Source organism: Kwoniella shivajii, chromosome 3 (assembly GCF_035658355.1).
Source record: "Kwoniella shivajii chromosome 3, complete sequence".
Taxonomy (NCBI): domain Eukaryota; kingdom Fungi; phylum Basidiomycota; class Tremellomycetes; order Tremellales; family Cryptococcaceae; genus Kwoniella; species Kwoniella shivajii.
In genome coordinates, this window is record NC_085910.1 from 102,940 (window position 1) to 120,217 (window position 17,278).

The window sequence follows — 17,278 nt, forward strand, 5'->3', positions numbered from 1 at the left end:
GGGAAAAGGACATAATGAAGCCATGCTATGGTATATAGGAATAAAGGGTATCAACAATTTGAAGAGAGGTATAAGTAAACCGTTATATGCGGTTGGAAAAGTAACAAGAGGGTGGACAGGATGGGATTTCGATGATAATGGGAGATGGCGATGCCGATGATGAGAACATCTATGATATATCCATCTGTAAATGTACATATGTCTTGCTTGAGCAGGTAACTTGGTAACTGCCTTTCACACAGACCTGGGGGATCTGATATGATACAAGACTATGCTTCTTTTCGGAATTCTAATTGTCATTATCACATTAGCACTGGTAATGACGATAGTTGAAAAGCTAAAGAAGGTAGATTCTAATTTGATATACTCACCGACCAAGACCGAATAGATTTGATTAAATGCCATGTAAATCTCTTCTCTTACTTTTGCACCCGTCAAGACGATTTTACCAGATACGAAGATGAGTAAGACAACTTTGGGTTTCATCATTCGGTAGATAAGACCCGGGAAGAGCTGTAATTTCCCTTTGGTCAGCACAGACTGTTCAGCATGACAAGATTTTGCCTCTTGTACTGTCTCTCAGTCCTACTTTATCCACTCCAAGTGAAATGTCCCAGTCCCTCTAACCAGCATTGATCATTCCTCCACACTAACATCGTCTCTACCCTTCTCCCAGTCTATTTTCTCCTTAAACTCTTTGGTCACTTTCAAACGATCACTCACCTCAGGCTCATAACTCGAGAAAGCACCATGACTAAAAGCCAGACCTTCCAGCCTAATTGGAAATTTCACATCACAACTTCCGACGATATTTTGAATTTTGAACTCAGCGAATTTAGCGTCGAATCCTAATTTTTGTATGATCCTTGCGTATTTCCTCGAAGCGAGTCTTGAATCATCTTCTGATTTGGCTCCTGTGACTACCATTTTCCCAGATGCGAATATCAATGCTGTTGTTTTTGGATCCCGGATACGCATTACCACCGCTGCGAAACGCTACTCGCCCAGAATTCAGGTTGGCCAGTATAAGGATGTGAATCAACAAAGAGATGAAGGTGTAAATTATAGGACGATTCATGACGCGATCACACGATGAAAGATGAGATTGATTGTTGAACAAGATTGATAGTCAATAACAACAACATATCAGCTTCTGAAGCCTTCAACATATATCTCAGGGCAGATATCAATTCGATCGAGAGCAGAGCATATTATAACCCACCTTTGGATTATATTCCGCATTTCGAGCATGTAAAGCGATTGTTTTTAAATCTAATCTACATTCGAGATTCACAGTCGCTACGATATTTCTGTGGGTGCGCATGTATGTCAGCACGAGCTAAACTCAGGAAATGATGCAAACATAGACAGCCAGACAATGAGGGGTACATGTAATGTTCCTAGAATGACCGAGTCATAAAAACCTCTGCCCTTGCATGAATGGTTCTTCTTCTCAACGAACAGAACCAAACATTCCTCCACCCTTTATTACCCGTTATCACCCAACATCTCTCAAGCTATACCACCTGACCGCAAAACCATAATGAATTAGGATAAACCTCTAACTCACTGTAGTGTGGGTACCAAGCCTTGGACAGCCGTTATCTCCGGAACACTGCTGATCACTTTATTAGGTGGTCTTTTCATAATATCACCTTCACCTTCCAATCTCTCATCATCTCTTAAAATCTCTGACGTGCCATTAGTAGTAGTATTGGTAGTCGACGGTCCGGCTTTAGATGATGATGCAGTAGAAGTAGGTAAAGCGAGTCCTGACATCTTGTTACAGGTTGACTAGGTGGCGAACAATAGAGAATTGTTGGAGGATGAAAGGACGTGAGGGTTATTACGCGTTTGAAATTGCAAGTAAACTCCGGATATTCACTTGTTGTAGTATACTGCGCTAACGTCGGGAAGAGGGCTAGAACCACTTTGGATGCTTTGTATGTAACGATGATCAAAAGGGTGAAGAGTGGTGAAGAGAATATGATGATGAGAACGATGAGTGGATGAGACGGTGGTGGCTGAAAGAGTGGGGGGGGGGGGGAGGAAACAACGACGACCAAGGGGGGGGGAACCTTTATATACTTTTTAAAGAATAAAAGGGGGAAAAATGATGATTGAATGTGGCACTTTTAGACATAAAAATTGATAAGGTGGCAAATTGACTTGTATCTCTGTGTCCTTTGGTCAAGGTGATGTTTTCGTATCTTACTCTTATTGATTGTTTGAGTGATATCTGAACAAGTACCGGATACACTGTCAAGAAGGCATTCACCAAACAGATAACTCTGGTAGATAACACATATGAAACGTTCAGAAAACTGACATTCACTGATATCCGATACCCACTCAAACTAGTATATGGGTAATAACAATATCACCTTCCCTGTCAGCCAGAACCGATGGTAAAGTATCGAATGGTCAGTGACATGTTGTTACGTTACTTTCAGACGACAGATTAATTTATTAGGTCCATGTGCCTCCGTCGCTCAATTTGAACGGAGGAAGAACACTCGAGCTCAGGTGATACAGAAAAGCGATACAAGCTATGGTCCACAAGTGATCTCAGCCCCTTGTTCGTTCAGCCTTTCTACCAAAGCATGATTGATCATGCGTGTGATTACATCCCCTCATGGATCGAAACATACTTCACATCGGTATCATCTTTTCAATCTACTTCACGCTGACTAACCCTTCCTACCAGTTTGCTCAATCTTACCTTCAGTCCAGAGTTCTTTCTCAACATCTCTCAATCCATTATCACCATGTCGAGTATTTCCCTCTGCTCGGCAAACTCTCCTCCTTTCCGTCAGTTACCAGAGGGATAAGACCGACGACCAACTTCTCCACATCGCGACTTGGGTGAGCAATCTGCACCGCAATTGACATATTCCCACAAGTGACTTTCAGTGCGTTATATAACCCCATGCATAATCCTAGTAATACATAGGGACCCAAACTACCAAACCACCTCTAAACCTCTTTGTTTCCGAATAAATTACTCATCGGGAACAACGATCTCACCATCGTGGATAGCTTCAATGATATCGTGAGGAGATCTACCGTCAACGGTACATCCTACAGAGTGAGCGGTACCGAGGATCTCACAAACACCACCTGAAAGTGATTTGGCGAATGATTTGTGGGCCATTTTTCGGGCGATCTACGAGTCAAGATCCAAAGCATCAGCGTTGTCAGGGATGATTGGAATATTGGGCAATAGCATTGTGTAGGACGACAGACGCGATAGAGTGAGTTTGTTGGATAACACAGGGTAACAATACGCCCCGCTGAGGCTTGACATTTGAACACTCACGTCATAGATTTGGTCAAGAGGGATGTTACCAGAGTGTTTGATGTTCTTCTCCTTCTTTCGGTCTCGTACTGGTTCTTTAAGAGCCTTGATGACGAGGGAAGAGGCGGAGGGGACAACGGAGACGGTAGCTTGTCTAATTCGTGAAGCGACCAAAATCCAATAATGAGAGTGTGGATGCAAAGGAAAGGTGGGAAACGCAAATTGGTGTTTGGGATAGAAAGAGGGAAGTGGTCGAGATTAGCGATGATGAAAGATGAATTATTTTTTGGTTTTGTGCAATTTAACGATACATTTTGATAGATGATATATTGTTCGATCATAAGATATTTCAATAATTCGTTTTGATAAAGGTAGTCGTGAAAAGGTAAAAGAATAACATCAGCAAATCTATTCTTTACACCTTGTGAATTGGAAATGATTATTGACCTGTTTTGGATGGTAAGTTGACAAGTTACTCGGAGACCTTTCCAATCACCAGTAGCCTTGGCGATATCTTCTCCGACCTTCTTGGGAGACTGTGATTGAAGCATGGAAAATCAGTGACCTGTTTCCTGCCTCGAGGAATTCCTGTCCGCTGAGAATCATAATAACTTCGCTTCTCACTCCATTCCCTCTACGCCCAGCCTAGTATCACCTCTGCGTTGACGTTCAGTCGCCAAATTGTGCTCTCATTCCCAGATCCATCTCTTTGATCGTATTTCCACCTGATCCCGATTCTGTCCAGCTTGCTTCATCCTCTCAAGTCTATTATCCCCCAATATACCGATCCTTCCAGCCGATATCCTCACTTTTGCTGCATACTTTCTGGCAATATTGGATCCAAACTCACCAAACCAAGAGGACCGATCTTAGGGGCCAAAGCTGATGAAGCACCAACTTCACCACCGGTAGCTCTGAGGTAGATGATCTATTTATGTTTTTCATTTCCATATCCAATTCCAGAGTTCAAGTTACATTTCCATCCCAGCAAAATTTTATATTGATGTTTGAATGGTTATATCGTCCGGTGGATGGTGTTAGACAGAGCGTATTGGCGATGGTGTCGAAAGAGTATGGAGCGAGCACAGAATATTCGATAGAAGATAGGTTAATTCAAGAGAAAACAATCAGCATTCCATCCCTACCTTGCGATTCATCCTCTATCTTCCCTATGCAGATCGCAAACTCACCTTAACCTCTGATGGGTCGAACTTGGGAGGCATTTTGTCGGTTTTTTTGAGGGGTAGGGGTTTAAGTTAAAGGCGAAGAAAGTTGAGGGTTGAGCAAGATCAGTTATATTGGCGAGTGTTGAAGATCTTTTGCTGCAATGGTCTCTGGCTTGTCGGAGAGGAGCAGAAGCAGAGAGACACAGCAGTCAGTCCGTGGTGAGTGCAGCAGCGAGTGGGATCACAGTACAGTGAGCTTACATTGTGTCTGGTGTATGGCGTATGGTGTTATGAGTGTGAGAATCAACTCCACCATACGGAGAATCCCAGAGAATGCGCGAGTGTGGCACTGCAGAATACCCCTTCTGATCTACCGTGACGAAGCGAAATCGGGGTTAAGATATCGCCGACGAGTGCGAATGGAATCCCTTGAAGCTAATCGAACGTCCTTACAATATCATTCACTATACAAATACAACTCGTTAGAACAATATCTATGCCCCAGAGCATATAGGCTAACATTTTAGTTGCCGCGATTCATCCGTAGTGCTTACTTATATGTACTTCCGCTCACGATATATGAAGGTATAACTAGTCAATCTGTTCAGTTTAGCGATCATATATCCTGCTTCTCATCTGTCGCATTTTGAGTATAGGTTAAGAATGGCACGTTGTGTGACTCAGGTCAAGAAGGAGATCAACATTCAACATTCAATATTCAACATTCATGACCTCTCATACAGTGCCAGCTCATCTCCCTGTGATCGATACACATAGTAGTAGAAGCAAACACAAAATTTCACGTTGGTTTTCTAATGTCTGATACTCATGAGCTCGTCATGGAACGTTCTGTGTGAATGACGATAGCTGTCTCATTCATGTTTGTCGATTAACCCTGCGCGAGCCCCAATACTGAACCAGTACACGATCAGGTCACTTTCACTCGTTGTATCCGATTCCTGAGTCATACTTCGCTGTCTCCGCTCAAATCATAAGCACTCCTGTATCAAGCGTAGTCAATCTTCCATCCATTGAACAAAGCCTTGTGCAAGCAAGCAATCTGTAGGAATCACTCGTCCGCCTATCAACTAGAGATAGAGGTATACCAAGTCGACGGAACTACACGATGATTTCTCTCTAGCACACATGTTCATTTGCGAATGCAGAAAAGGAATGGATGCATCCCATCAACACCTAATCAAATCGAACGTGTAAAAACAAACTCCTCGAATAATCCAATAAACCAATTAGCCACAAGCACCAAATGGTTTTTTTGAGAATTAAATAGTAGTAGTTTATCGGTATCGTCTGAGAGAAAGGGTGTTGTGTTTTCTCCAAGTGGATCTTCCGGGTTGATGGTTGTGTTTTGAACCTTTGCCCAAACCTCTGTTCTTCTTTCCTTCGGCGGTAAGACCTCTGGATTCTCGGTGTTTGTGGACTGGGTTGGCGATCCAGTTAATTCGAGCATCTCTTCGGATAGCTTTGTGGGATGGGCTGTTATTGTAATGATTCGTTTCAAGCGAAGAGAAGAGTTTTAAAATGAGATTGTGGTCAAGACGATGGGAAGGGGTATCGAGTACAAGTAAGAGGAGGAAGAACGACACATCCAGTCAGCGTTGATCTCGATACAAGCAAAATAACATTTCACTCACTCGACAAGGATGACTTCGTAGTACTTGTAAACACCATCTTGGTTAACCCAGTAAGAGTTGAGGCTGTATAGTTCGTGATAGTCAGCATACGATCGTAGTTCAAGTTCAACCCTTCCCCTCTTATTATCGTCCTCAATGCCTCAATACATCTGTTTGCAGTACGACCATCAATGCACTGGACATTCCTCACAGCACATATGCGTTTTGTCATCTATGCAAGGTTAGATATCCCTGGGCGACATCCATCCACCTAGTCCATCAAACACACATCCTTCTTGACGACACCTTATATGTCCGTCACTTGAATATTCAAACGTTTCCATCTGTTCGTTCTTGACGAAAACGCGCAAATTATTCCATGATGTCCTACGCTCATTCTATCCTCCCGTATTCCCGTCTTTCCATACATAGACATGAAAGATCTGGAAACTCACACTCTCAAGTTACCACATCGTTTTCCGACTCTCTCCTCTGCGGTTGATCTTAAACCTCTTTGGTATTTCAAGTGGTTAACACCTTGTCTAACTGGTTTACCATAAGTAGCACCTTTGGGTACTGGCTTCTTCCTGTTTCCCTTTCTTACTCTAACTCTGTAAATCAAGTAACCTTGTTTGGCCTTGTATCCTAATCTTCTAGCTTTATCAGGTCGAGAAGGTCTGGAAGCTCGGTGAATGACAGCGAGTTGTCGGTATTCCCAACATCTGACTCGTGATACAAATTGTAACACATCAGATTGTTTCTTGGTGTAAAGCTCGGCCAAATATTTGTAGGCACCCATCTGTAATACGATATTGTATCAGCGACATGCAAACGACGATGTCAATACCGACGATGACGAGCGGTGCTCTACTCACTTTGAACGATGAACCTTTTTGGCGTTTTTAGAAACTTGAAGGATGAAGAAGTATCAAATATTGTAAACCTTCTTGAACAACTTTCAACAAACGACGAGACTCTGTGACAGTGCAGGCATGGGATAGGTGCGAGGATGATCTCTCTCACCGTAGCAAAAGACATACTATAGAGACTGGCAGGATATTAAAAATCTGTACAAACGGAAGTATTTTCACATGTATGCAATGCAATAACTGATATCACCGGAAGCAATGACAGCGGAAATATCAGATGTGGCAATGGGGTGTACCATAGCCGTCAAGGGGCGTCGGCGATAAAAACCGCTTTTAATCCGATGATCTCGACTTGTGACTTTCTGTCATCGTTCACCTCCACTTTGTTTCACTTCTTCTCTACCTTCGACTTTCCCTGAATCCCATCGTAACTGACTTCCGGGCTGATACACGGAGTTAAGATCCGATAGTGCGATGGCATCATGAGAGCGTGATCAAATTCCAACAACAATAACAAATAAAGAAAACATGCATATGCTTAGTTGTCCGTTGTCAGATGATGATAATCCTCCTCAACAATTCAATGGCTTATGTGAAACATATTTTGACTGATTCATAACGTATATTGGCCATCATGACCATTGGCTTCAGATCGCTCTTACCCATACGCCGAATTGCTATACCTTCTCGAGCGGTAATCCGAACATCGCGTCAAATCCGATACAATTCTACCATCCCTCCTTCTTCGCCTGCTGCATCCCGACCTCAAGCATCATCGTTGAGTACAGCATGGTATGCATTCTCCCTTGCACTATTCGCAGGAGCTGGTTATCTGATAGGTAACGTCGGTACTTTACCTCCATCAACATCATTGGTAGATTCAGCATTCGCAATATCACATCAATTAGCTAATCAACCTAAATACGGTTCACATAAAGATTATCAATCTGCTATCAAAGATTTGAACGCTTATTTTAGTGAAAAAGGTAAAGAAGATAAAGTTTCAATTGATGATGCAGATTTAGAAACTCATGGCATATCAGATTGGTCTTATCATCCAGCTAAAAAACCGACTGTAGTAGTTTGGGTAGATTCGACAGAAGAAGTTCAAAACGTAGTTAAAATAGCTCAAAAATGGAAAGTACCCATCACTCCCTTTTCAGGTGGTACTTCATTAGAAGGTCACTATAGTAGTGTAAGTGACTATTTCTTTTCTAAATCTTCTCTGTTCCGCTAACCTAATTATGCCGACATCAATAGCCATTCGGAGGAATATCGTTAGATGTCTCGTTGATGGACAAGATCATTCGAGTATCAGAAGCAGATGGAGACGTGATTGTTCAACCCGGAGTCAAATGGGAAGATCTGAATGCTCATTTGGCTAAAGAAGGCGTACCGTTATTCTTTCCTTTGGATCCTGGACCAGGTGCTACTATAGGCGGAATGGTAGGTACAGGTTGCTCGGGTACCAACGCAGTCAGGTATGGTACTGCCAAAGCAGAATGGTTCTTGAACCTCGTAAGCAATACTTCAACTTTCCATATATATTCCGCACATCAGAAGCTGATCATAAGTTTGGATGATATGGTTTAGACCGTTGTTTTACCTTCTGGAGAAGTGATCAAGACTCGTCAGAGAGCAAGGAAATCAGCTGCAGGATGGGATACGACAAAGTTATTCGTTGGAGCAGAAGGTACTTTAGGTATCGTTACCGAAGCCACATTAAGATTGGCTCCTTTATTACCCACAAAATGTGCGGTAGTCAATTTTCCAGGTGTAGAAGATGCCGTCAAAGCAGCTACTGAAGTGTAAGTCGGCTTGACTTTTCTGCATGTTCATGTTATTTCCTGTGATTTGTGATGGTCTTGGCGTGATACTGATAATATGCCTTATCATACATAGTGTCAACGCTGGCTTTCCTGTACAATGTGTCGAATTCCTCGATGCAAGAACTATAGATGCTATAAATAAAGGTGGAATGGTCAAGAATAAATATCCACTTGCCGATACTCTGTTCTTCAAATTCCAGGGGTGAGTCACTTACTGAGCATTTATTCTGGTTATCTCCACAGATCGTCCTCCCTATTCATTTACCTCATCTGTTCATTCAGTACAAGCACTCGTCAAAAGATGCTGATCTTAGAATCCCCCATCATTCATAGATCCGACTCGGCAATGTCCGAAGTATCCAAGAATGTTCTTACAGTTGTGAATAAACACGGAGGGAAGAATTTCGCATTTTCAAAGAATGATGAAGAGGCTAGAAGTCTATGGGAAGGTAGGAAAGCTGCTTTGTGGAGTGTATTAGCTTTGAAAGAGAATTCAAGAGTTTGGACCACAGATGTTTGGTACGTAAATTCCTTTCCCAAGATAGGTTGATTGGAAGATTGCAAGTCGAAAACATGTCTATTATATTTTTGGAATTAGGATATAGCAGCAGAATTGATAGAGATTGAAGTGAAAAGAGTCGAGCTAATATAAACCTCGTTTCTGAAAACAGCGTACCAATCTCGAGATTGCCTAGGTTAGTGAGGGAGACGACTGAAGATTTCGAGAAAAGGGGAATCACAGCATGTCATTTCGGGTAAGCAATTCAACACGACACTCCCAGAGATACTCTGTTGTTTCTTCGTCGAACTTGTTTGAACAACTAACTAAAGTTGTTGATTGGATATAGTCACGTCGGAGATGGAAACGTTCATTCTTTAGCTTTGTTCAGTAACGACGAAGAATTGGCTGTTGTCGAACACGCAGTTCACGATATGGTAGAAAGGGCAATCAAGTTGGATGGTACTTGTACAGGCGAACATGGTGTTGGTGTGGGGAAGATAGGTTATTTACCTATGGAATTGGGTGAAGGGACCGTCAATTTGATGGAGACTGTTAAGAGGACAAGTGAGTGAAAGCATTATTATACTGGAAGAAGGTGGTTTGGGAAGAAAGACTAATCTGAATACGTGATCCCCGTAGTCGATCCTCATAATTTGTTCAATCCCGGAAAAGTAAGTCCCCCCCACTTCAAGGTTCTAATAGGGGTATATCAGATTAGAACTGACAGCAATGTGCGAACAGATTTACCCAAATATAAAACCACAACACCAGTGAAATATACCTAATCAATTTGACGATTTTCCGTTTTTCAAACGGACGGAAGGACGAACGGATGATGAATGATACATACACATGCATGATCTCGTACATGCTTTATGAATCGTTCTCTGCTATATGAAACTCTTCTCCTCGGTTCTGTGATGGTTGCTTCTTCATCGTACCCTTTTCTTCATCGTCCCACACAGCGACGAGGATTGGTTGATCACACGGGCACTACAGAATGTGGTTAGCTTTCGCAAATTCTCCTACTTGATGAAACTCACTGCCGCATGCTTCGCATGGTGGTTCTTTTTTAGCTTCATCTCCCAAGATCCATTTCATACTTTCGGCCCACTCTCGAATTCGCGTAGTTTCGGCTTGACCTTCAAGTGAATCTTCTTGTTTGTCACTGTAATGTTCTATGATATGATTTCGGAACTTCTCTTTTATACAAACTAATTCTTCCTCTGACAGCTGCTCTGTGTCCTGTCCTTGGACAATCCTGTACGGTGCGTATGGTACTCCGTAGGTATTTTGACCGATAGCACGTCCGGTACTGGCTTGAAAAGCACACTCTTCTAACTTGTCGATGTAATGCCAAAGGTATGGTTGTTGAGTACCGTCATTTGGAACGGGATGAGGGCAAAAGCCGTGACAAACATGGCGACGAAAGCTTATCCTTGGTTCATGCGCACTAGGCAGCGACGGAGTGACTGGATCGCCATCATGGTATACCAGATCATTTTGCACTGTCAAGTATGGCCAAGAAGCTCTTAGGAGTGGAATATCGCACCCTTTATCCTCCTTCAACAGCCAACGAAAACAAAGAGATTTGGGAGAACAGACTTTAGCTAGAATCTCGATAATGGCCGCTAAATGGCTAGGGCTGATTGTAGTCGCTTTCGTAACGTAGCACAGAGATTGCAAGTTGAGCATTAATAGATGATCTACTGATAAACTTGCTGCGGTAACTGCTTCTGACCATACTTGTAAGTCTCTACTCCGGATAATGAGGAGCTGGTTATCTATTACGATCTTCAGTCGTATCACGAGCGATAAGCTCCATTTGAACCTAATGCTTGGATCTGTGTTCCATATATGCGTGCTAAAACTAACATCTTCCGGAGTAATCACATTTGCAGGCGCGAATTGACTGAGCGGGTCGAAGAGCTTTACGAATTGAGGTCCGTTGACAGTGATATACTTGTTGAGGTATGGTGTGACAAATTCATAGTGATTTTTAGAGCATGATCTGAGGTTCGCCAGTGAAGCTAGTTGAGTGTTGGATTGAAGTGAGATGAGGATGAGATTAAAGATTTCAGGTGGGAGCGATTGTCCCGATGAAGTTGAAAGAAAAGGAGTACTCGTAGGAGTAGCGAGTACGAGTGAATTCTCGATTTGAGCCGGCATTTCCCTTTTCCAAATGACGAGTGGAGGCCAGTTGAGATAAGCTTAGATTACGAAAGTTGTTCGATGGGGGGGAATAGATTCGAGATGTTAAAAGGAAAGATAGAAGATGAATTACAAACGATTTGGGATTTTTATAGTTGAAGACCAAGTGAAGGGAATGCCAGGGAAGAGGGAACTCTGTTTTGTGATTAAAAATACATGCGCTTGGACCATGATCTAAACAACATCTTCTATAATATCGGACATCACACCCTCATCAATGACAACAGAGTTTCCAATATTCCATTCCCGTTCAACATGGCCACTCCCATTGGAGGTATTCCACATGATACTATCCGAGCTTCACACAACCGATCAGCTGAAATCACTTTCATGCATTGCACAGTGCTCTACAAATTACTAGTCTGTCGTCGTACCTTACACTTTGATCAGTACCGGTCATTGCTCCAGATGGGTCAATGTTGTTCTTAGGCTTATTCAAGCATACCTCGATTGTCAAGATTACCCACCTTTGAGAGTCATAGCCTCGCAGATCGACGTAAAGAACTATCGTAGACGAAGAGATGCGTCTACAAACCGAAGAGGACAAAAAGAAGCTTCAACCAATCAACATTATGTCACAAAAACTCAGAGTTATATACAGCTAATCAGCTCCAGATTCGACACTCATATACACCGGATGTCTACCTCCGGCGGACAGAATCCCAGTGAGAATGAGGACATAGCAAAAAGCCTCGCATCCATGTGGAAAAGTAGAGTTGTGTTCGTGAAAGAAGAAGAAACGTTCAAGGAGTCTGACTGTAAAGCCTGCGGGCTCGAGTGATTTTCCATCATTTTGCGTCACTATGCCATGTGTTATGGAAATTCTTGCAATGAAAATTCTTGCAATGAAGTAGCTGAGAACGGCTGATCCGAAACAGGAACGATAAACACGCGTACAACAATCATTCGCTACGAGTAGTTCATACTCATATCATTCAAAGATCAAATCAGCTATCAATCTATGAAAAGCATGACATCTACAGATTCATACAACCATAACAATATCTAGCTGAAGTAGAAAGGAACATACCCATAAGCGATATGGCTGATGGTATACCCTCACCATACGATGGAGGCGACGCAACACTGTGTTCTCCTTCGAATCAACCGCTCCCATCAGATGTATTTCATTTGATCCTTTCAGAACTTCAGACACGCTGCCAATTAAGATCACTCGCAAATATCGCTCAATTCTCTTTCAGTCATAGGTCCATGATCGTACCATACCTCTATCATACAGTGGTACTGCACTCTAAAATGGTCGAATCGCTTTTCCCGCCCATAATAGACTTGCTCATGCCGGAACACAAGCCAAAGACAGAATCTGCACAAGGCATGACATCGACATATGGTCTGACACTCAAGATTGATGATATCCTCGAGCTCATTCGAAAAGTGATAATAGTTCAAATCGATGAAGAACCACGATCCGAAATCACCCAAATGGTTTATCTACTACTTCTTAAAGTCAATTTCAAACCAACTGTTTTATTTCCAAATCTCGAAATGATCGAAATACATGAACCAGATCAATCAGCAATCAATATCTTCGAGAAAATACTGGATGTACTAGCGCAGACATGTCGTCCCAAGATCATATGTATGAATCTTACAAATTGCGGTACTGCTTATCACTCATTTAATCGGACACTCGAACTGTCTGATCTCAGTATAACAGACAAAAAACTCCATAAATTGTATATTTTTAATATGAGTGCTGGTCAATTACCTAAACCGTCAACATATCAGATCACAGTTTCATTTCATCACAAAGCATTTGAACAGAAGAAACCTGATCGTTATGGAAGATATAGCAATTCTCAAGCACTCAAGTTGAATTGTTGTAAACAGTTAGCAATTGTAATTCTCAAGCATGTTCAAGCCTATCCTGAGGATAAGTTCCCAGATTACCCACCTCTCAAAGTAGTACCCTCACAAAGTGAAGTCGAAGAATACCCATCCCGTAACATACAAAAAGCAGGCCGAGAAGGAAATGTTACCGAAAAGACAATAAGCCAGACAAGTATGATATGCTCAAGATTTGATCAGCTTGTCGAGATAGAAGCCGGGACCGCTGCCAGGAACCCAGATCAAGATGAAGAAGTAACCCAAAATCTCATTTCGGAATGGAAAAGCAGAGTGATCTTTGTCAAAAAAGAGGAAGCGATCAATGAACCTATCGGTGAGGGGTGTGGGAGTAAGTGATACGGGCGACGAACAGCTTACCATTCGATGTATATTTGGCAAGGAGGGACACCTATGGTGTAGACATGACCCACCGTATACATGGCTCACTGCATTGACTCCCGTATTTTGACCATGCAGAATGTCCTTAAGGCTGACAACATATGGTGCGTCGGTATCTCTATCAGCAAAGATATCAGATACAGGAATAATCTTTCATTAAATTCATTATGTATACACATATCATATCATTGGTGACTCTGAGATAGGTATACATGTCATTCCCCTTGCTTCCAATTTATCTTATTGACCGGAGGGTATGAAGCATGCTCCTTCGTTCACGTCCTTCTGCTTCGTGATGGTAGGTCAACGAATATGATCTAAACGGGCACTAAGGATAAGAAAGCTGAATCAGCTTATTACTTCCCCATATGGTAGGCTTGAGAGAACGAATTCAAAAACCTCTCGAGGAAGACGAACACCATTAGGACTCTCGAGTTATTGAGCTCTTTCCAGGAGCGGACGGCATGTTGACCGTGGTACTGGAGCTTACCATCTTAGCATATGTCGTTTACTGGATCTGAGAACAAGAATGTAGGTTACAAGTGTTCTTCGTCATATGTCCGACGACGAAGATATGGAAAGGAAAGAAGACCGATGCTTTTCGTGCAGGAACCTTACTTGTTGCCCGTCTGCTTGGTGTCAACCAATCCACCAGTTCGTTAACGTTAATCGCTGAAACCGTCGTATCGTTCAGAATTCCGGCCATGACTAAGAGCGATACAGCTTTATTGCATCTCAGCTTATCGATTGACAAGATATCTGGACAGGAAGTAAGATAGCCACATATTCGAAGGAAGGAGGTCCGTGCCACATTGACAGAGTGTAATTCTGTAACCGGTGGAGGTTTAACCGGGCTGATTCGATGACTTCTTTCACTCTGCTCGTTGAATATGTTGTTCTCTCCTTTTCAGTCCTGCTGTCAACACAATATTAGCATCTACGCGACAGAGGAGACTGGGACAAGATGCCTCGGAAGCAGGCAGTAGATCAATCCATCTACCGTAAGCTTCCTCTTTTAAGATACACGCCGACCACCCTGAGATATTGAGCTAACGTGACTGATGATAGTGGACGAAGCCGAGGGGTTCATCCTCGAACACGCCCTGATCTCACCTCCAAGGACGTGGCCACCCTTACCACCTGAACCACAAGAGAGCCGTTTGGTGGCTAATCGGAAGAAGATGGATTGGGAGGAGGAAGTTAAAGCTCATCCAGACGAACCGATCGATATACCCATAAGAAAGCATAGAGATAGTAATAACAGTGATGAAGGGGAGGACGATGCTAATAAGGAAAGATGTGTGATATGCCTCATGGCATTGAGAGATAGAACGATAGTAGGAATCTGTGGACATGAGTTCTGTGTGAGTGATCCTATCAGGTCTACCCAAGTTCGAGATGACCGAATATGATGATAGCTGACAGTAACATTATGGATAGTTTGAATGTATAGGTGTTTGGGCAAATCAAAGTAGAAGATGTCCACTATGTTCAGCAGATATGGCCCCATTCCTCTTACACGACCTAGATGCTAAAACTCCTACCAAAGTAAGCTTCATCTTCTCTGAACAACGCAAATGAGGAACAAAGCTCATACGAAGCTTATCGTAGTTCTACCTTCCTCCACTGCCATCTCGTCCGTCTCCTACATCATCGCTTCCTGGTCCGTCTCGAATCCGACTGCCTGAAATGACAAGACGTCAACCTTCACCTGAGAAAGTAGAACCGGATGAACTGGATCTTCAGGTGGAAAGAAGGAGGGAGATATATAGACACGAGCTCTACGTGAAAGTAAGTGGTAAACACAAATCATCTGCTGCGGTCCTTGTATTCTGGAAGAACTCAGCTGATATCAGATAACATATAGCATATAGGCTCTAATCCACATACGAGATACAGACCTAATCCAACACCACGTCAAATATCAGAAGATCCAATATTGATTCAACGTGCAACAGCTTTTTTAAGACGTGAATTAAGGGTATGGTCCTTAATCGACGTTGAATTCTTGACAACGTACATTATTTCCCTCTTGAAAACTATAGATATACGTTCAGAACCCGCTATAAGATTATTAACTGATTTCTTAGATATAAATGAAAATGAATTTGAGGAATTTCCACCAAATGCTTCTGAACATTTCGCTCATGAACTGTATAGTTATTTGAGAAGTCCTTTTAAAGAATTATGGAGATGGGATGAAGTGATTCAGGTAAATAAAGCTATTTGTCATCCTCCAACTGAATAGGGTCATAGCTTATATACTCTTATATGACAGTATGATCCTGTACCTTCACATCAATCTCATCGATCACGCTCTCCATCTCCAGCTCGTAAATCACATTCTGCTTCGCGTTCACAATCTCCCCCACTCCCACCGCCGCCTCGTCCGAGATCAGCATCTCCTTCCAGTTGTCGATCCCGCTCGCGCTCACCTAAACGTGGTCGTCAATGGTCAAGAAGAGACGTATTCGTTCCTTCCATTTCTCCTGACGCCAAGCGATGGGATGAAAATGACACTTGGTTAGATCCTGACTATGCTCAATGGCTAGAAGAGGAAAAGCGACGCGATCACGAACGAAGAGAGAGGAAGAGAAGTAGAAGAGCGAGCGAGAGGGAGATACCGAATGGCAGGGAACAAAAGCCAATGCGAGCATGGGGTCAACCCATACCGAAGAAGGTTGAATTACTCCCCGACCCAGGGGAACCTCCGTTACGAATGGATGAATTAGTAGAAGAACCTGAAGTGGTGGAGGTGAAAGAAGAGCAAGACATAATCAAAGAAGGTATGGGTAAGAATGGATTGTCGATTCGAGGAGCTGCGAAATCCGTTGAGCCACAACAACCTACCACATTGACAGCTCGTCAAAAACTTCTGGAAAAATTGGCCAAAGCAAAAGCACAATCCGCTACACCGATCCCGCAAAAATCTACTTCAACATGTAATGGCATGACCGTTCAACAGATAACAATGAGGGAAAGATTGGCCAAATTGAAAGCTGAATCATCATGGACAGGATTCATTCCTGATCCTGATTCCATATCTGATGATAAAGCAATTGTATCCCCCAAGTCAAATTTAGCTGAAATCTCACCTCCACCTATACCTCATACAATATCAGATCCAACATCATCATCTCAATCGGCGACAGGAGTGAGAGCACTAGTCCGCGCGAGAATCAAGATGAAACTCAAACTTGAAAGTGAGAAAGCGACCTTTAGGAGAAACGTGAATGAATCCAAAGCACAAGAATTAAGAAGAAGATTGTTAGAATCGAAAGCCAAGAAAGAAGCTGAGGAAGTGATCAATAACTACGGTGGCATGGATAAAGTCTTGAGGAAGATGACAACTGAAGAAAGGAAAAAGGAAGTCAGAAGGAGATTGATGATGTTGAAAATGATCGAAGCTGAAACGGAGAATGAAAGGCGTACAAGAGAACTAAAAGAAAAACTATTAGCAAGAAAACAGAAGATTTCTTCTACTGCCAATCAGGCGAATCCCCCTATTGCTGCTTAGTTGACATA

The 17,278-nt window shown here is 42.6% G+C and overlaps 7 protein-coding genes across 7 annotated transcripts; 3 read left to right on the plus strand and 4 right to left on the minus strand.

Annotated features, from left to right (window-relative positions):
• Positions 1–269: 269 nt before the first annotated feature.
• On the minus strand, positions 270–1,779 carry IL334_002266 (TATA-box-binding protein; the record flags this gene model as incomplete). The annotated part of the gene is made up of 5 exons (XM_062934012.1): positions 270–289; positions 372–513; positions 724–996; positions 1,223–1,310; positions 1,571–1,779. The coding sequence occupies 5 exons, from the start codon at positions 1,777–1,779 to the stop codon at positions 270–272; spliced, it is 732 nt and encodes a 243-aa protein (XP_062790063.1).
• A 1,222-nt stretch (positions 1,780–3,001) lies between these two features.
• Positions 3,002–4,521, minus strand: IL334_002267 (60S ribosomal protein L12; the record flags this gene model as incomplete). Its single annotated transcript, XM_062934013.1, has 5 exons — positions 3,002–3,166; positions 3,320–3,452; positions 3,746–3,834; positions 4,149–4,226; positions 4,489–4,521. The coding sequence occupies 5 exons, from the start codon at positions 4,519–4,521 to the stop codon at positions 3,002–3,004; spliced, it is 498 nt and encodes a 165-aa protein (XP_062790064.1).
• A 1,238-nt stretch (positions 4,522–5,759) lies between these two features.
• On the minus strand, positions 5,760–6,894 carry IL334_002268 (60S ribosomal protein L15-A; the record flags this gene model as incomplete). Its single annotated transcript, XM_062934014.1, has 3 exons — positions 5,760–5,958; positions 6,117–6,179; positions 6,551–6,894. The coding sequence occupies 3 exons, from the start codon at positions 6,892–6,894 to the stop codon at positions 5,760–5,762; spliced, it is 606 nt and encodes a 201-aa protein (XP_062790065.1).
• Positions 6,895–7,598: 704 nt separating this feature from the next.
• On the plus strand, positions 7,599–10,069 carry IL334_002269 (uncharacterized protein; the record flags this gene model as incomplete). Its single annotated transcript, XM_062934015.1, has 9 exons — positions 7,599–8,159; positions 8,225–8,482; positions 8,558–8,772; positions 8,867–8,995; positions 9,127–9,312; positions 9,465–9,548; positions 9,642–9,859; positions 9,935–9,966; positions 10,037–10,069. The coding sequence occupies 9 exons, from the start codon at positions 7,599–7,601 to the stop codon at positions 10,067–10,069; spliced, it is 1,716 nt and encodes a 571-aa protein (XP_062790066.1).
• A 219-nt stretch (positions 10,070–10,288) lies between these two features.
• IL334_002270 (uncharacterized protein) lies at positions 10,289–11,464 on the minus strand (the record flags this gene model as incomplete). Its single annotated transcript, XM_062934016.1, has 1 exon — positions 10,289–11,464. The coding sequence occupies one exon, from the start codon at positions 11,462–11,464 to the stop codon at positions 10,289–10,291; it is 1,176 nt and encodes a 391-aa protein (XP_062790067.1).
• A 1,299-nt stretch (positions 11,465–12,763) lies between these two features.
• On the plus strand, positions 12,764–13,711 carry IL334_002271 (uncharacterized protein; the record flags this gene model as incomplete). Its single annotated transcript, XM_062934017.1, has 1 exon — positions 12,764–13,711. One exon carries the CDS (start codon positions 12,764–12,766, stop codon positions 13,709–13,711), a length of 948 nt encoding a protein of 315 aa, XP_062790068.1.
• A 1,006-nt stretch (positions 13,712–14,717) lies between these two features.
• Positions 14,718–17,270, plus strand: IL334_002272 (uncharacterized protein; the record flags this gene model as incomplete). Its single annotated transcript, XM_062934018.1, has 6 exons — positions 14,718–14,754; positions 14,822–15,117; positions 15,194–15,301; positions 15,365–15,544; positions 15,621–15,965; positions 16,032–17,270. 6 exons carry the CDS (start codon positions 14,718–14,720, stop codon positions 17,268–17,270), a joined length of 2,205 nt encoding a protein of 734 aa, XP_062790069.1.
• Positions 17,271–17,278: the final 8 nt, after the last annotated feature.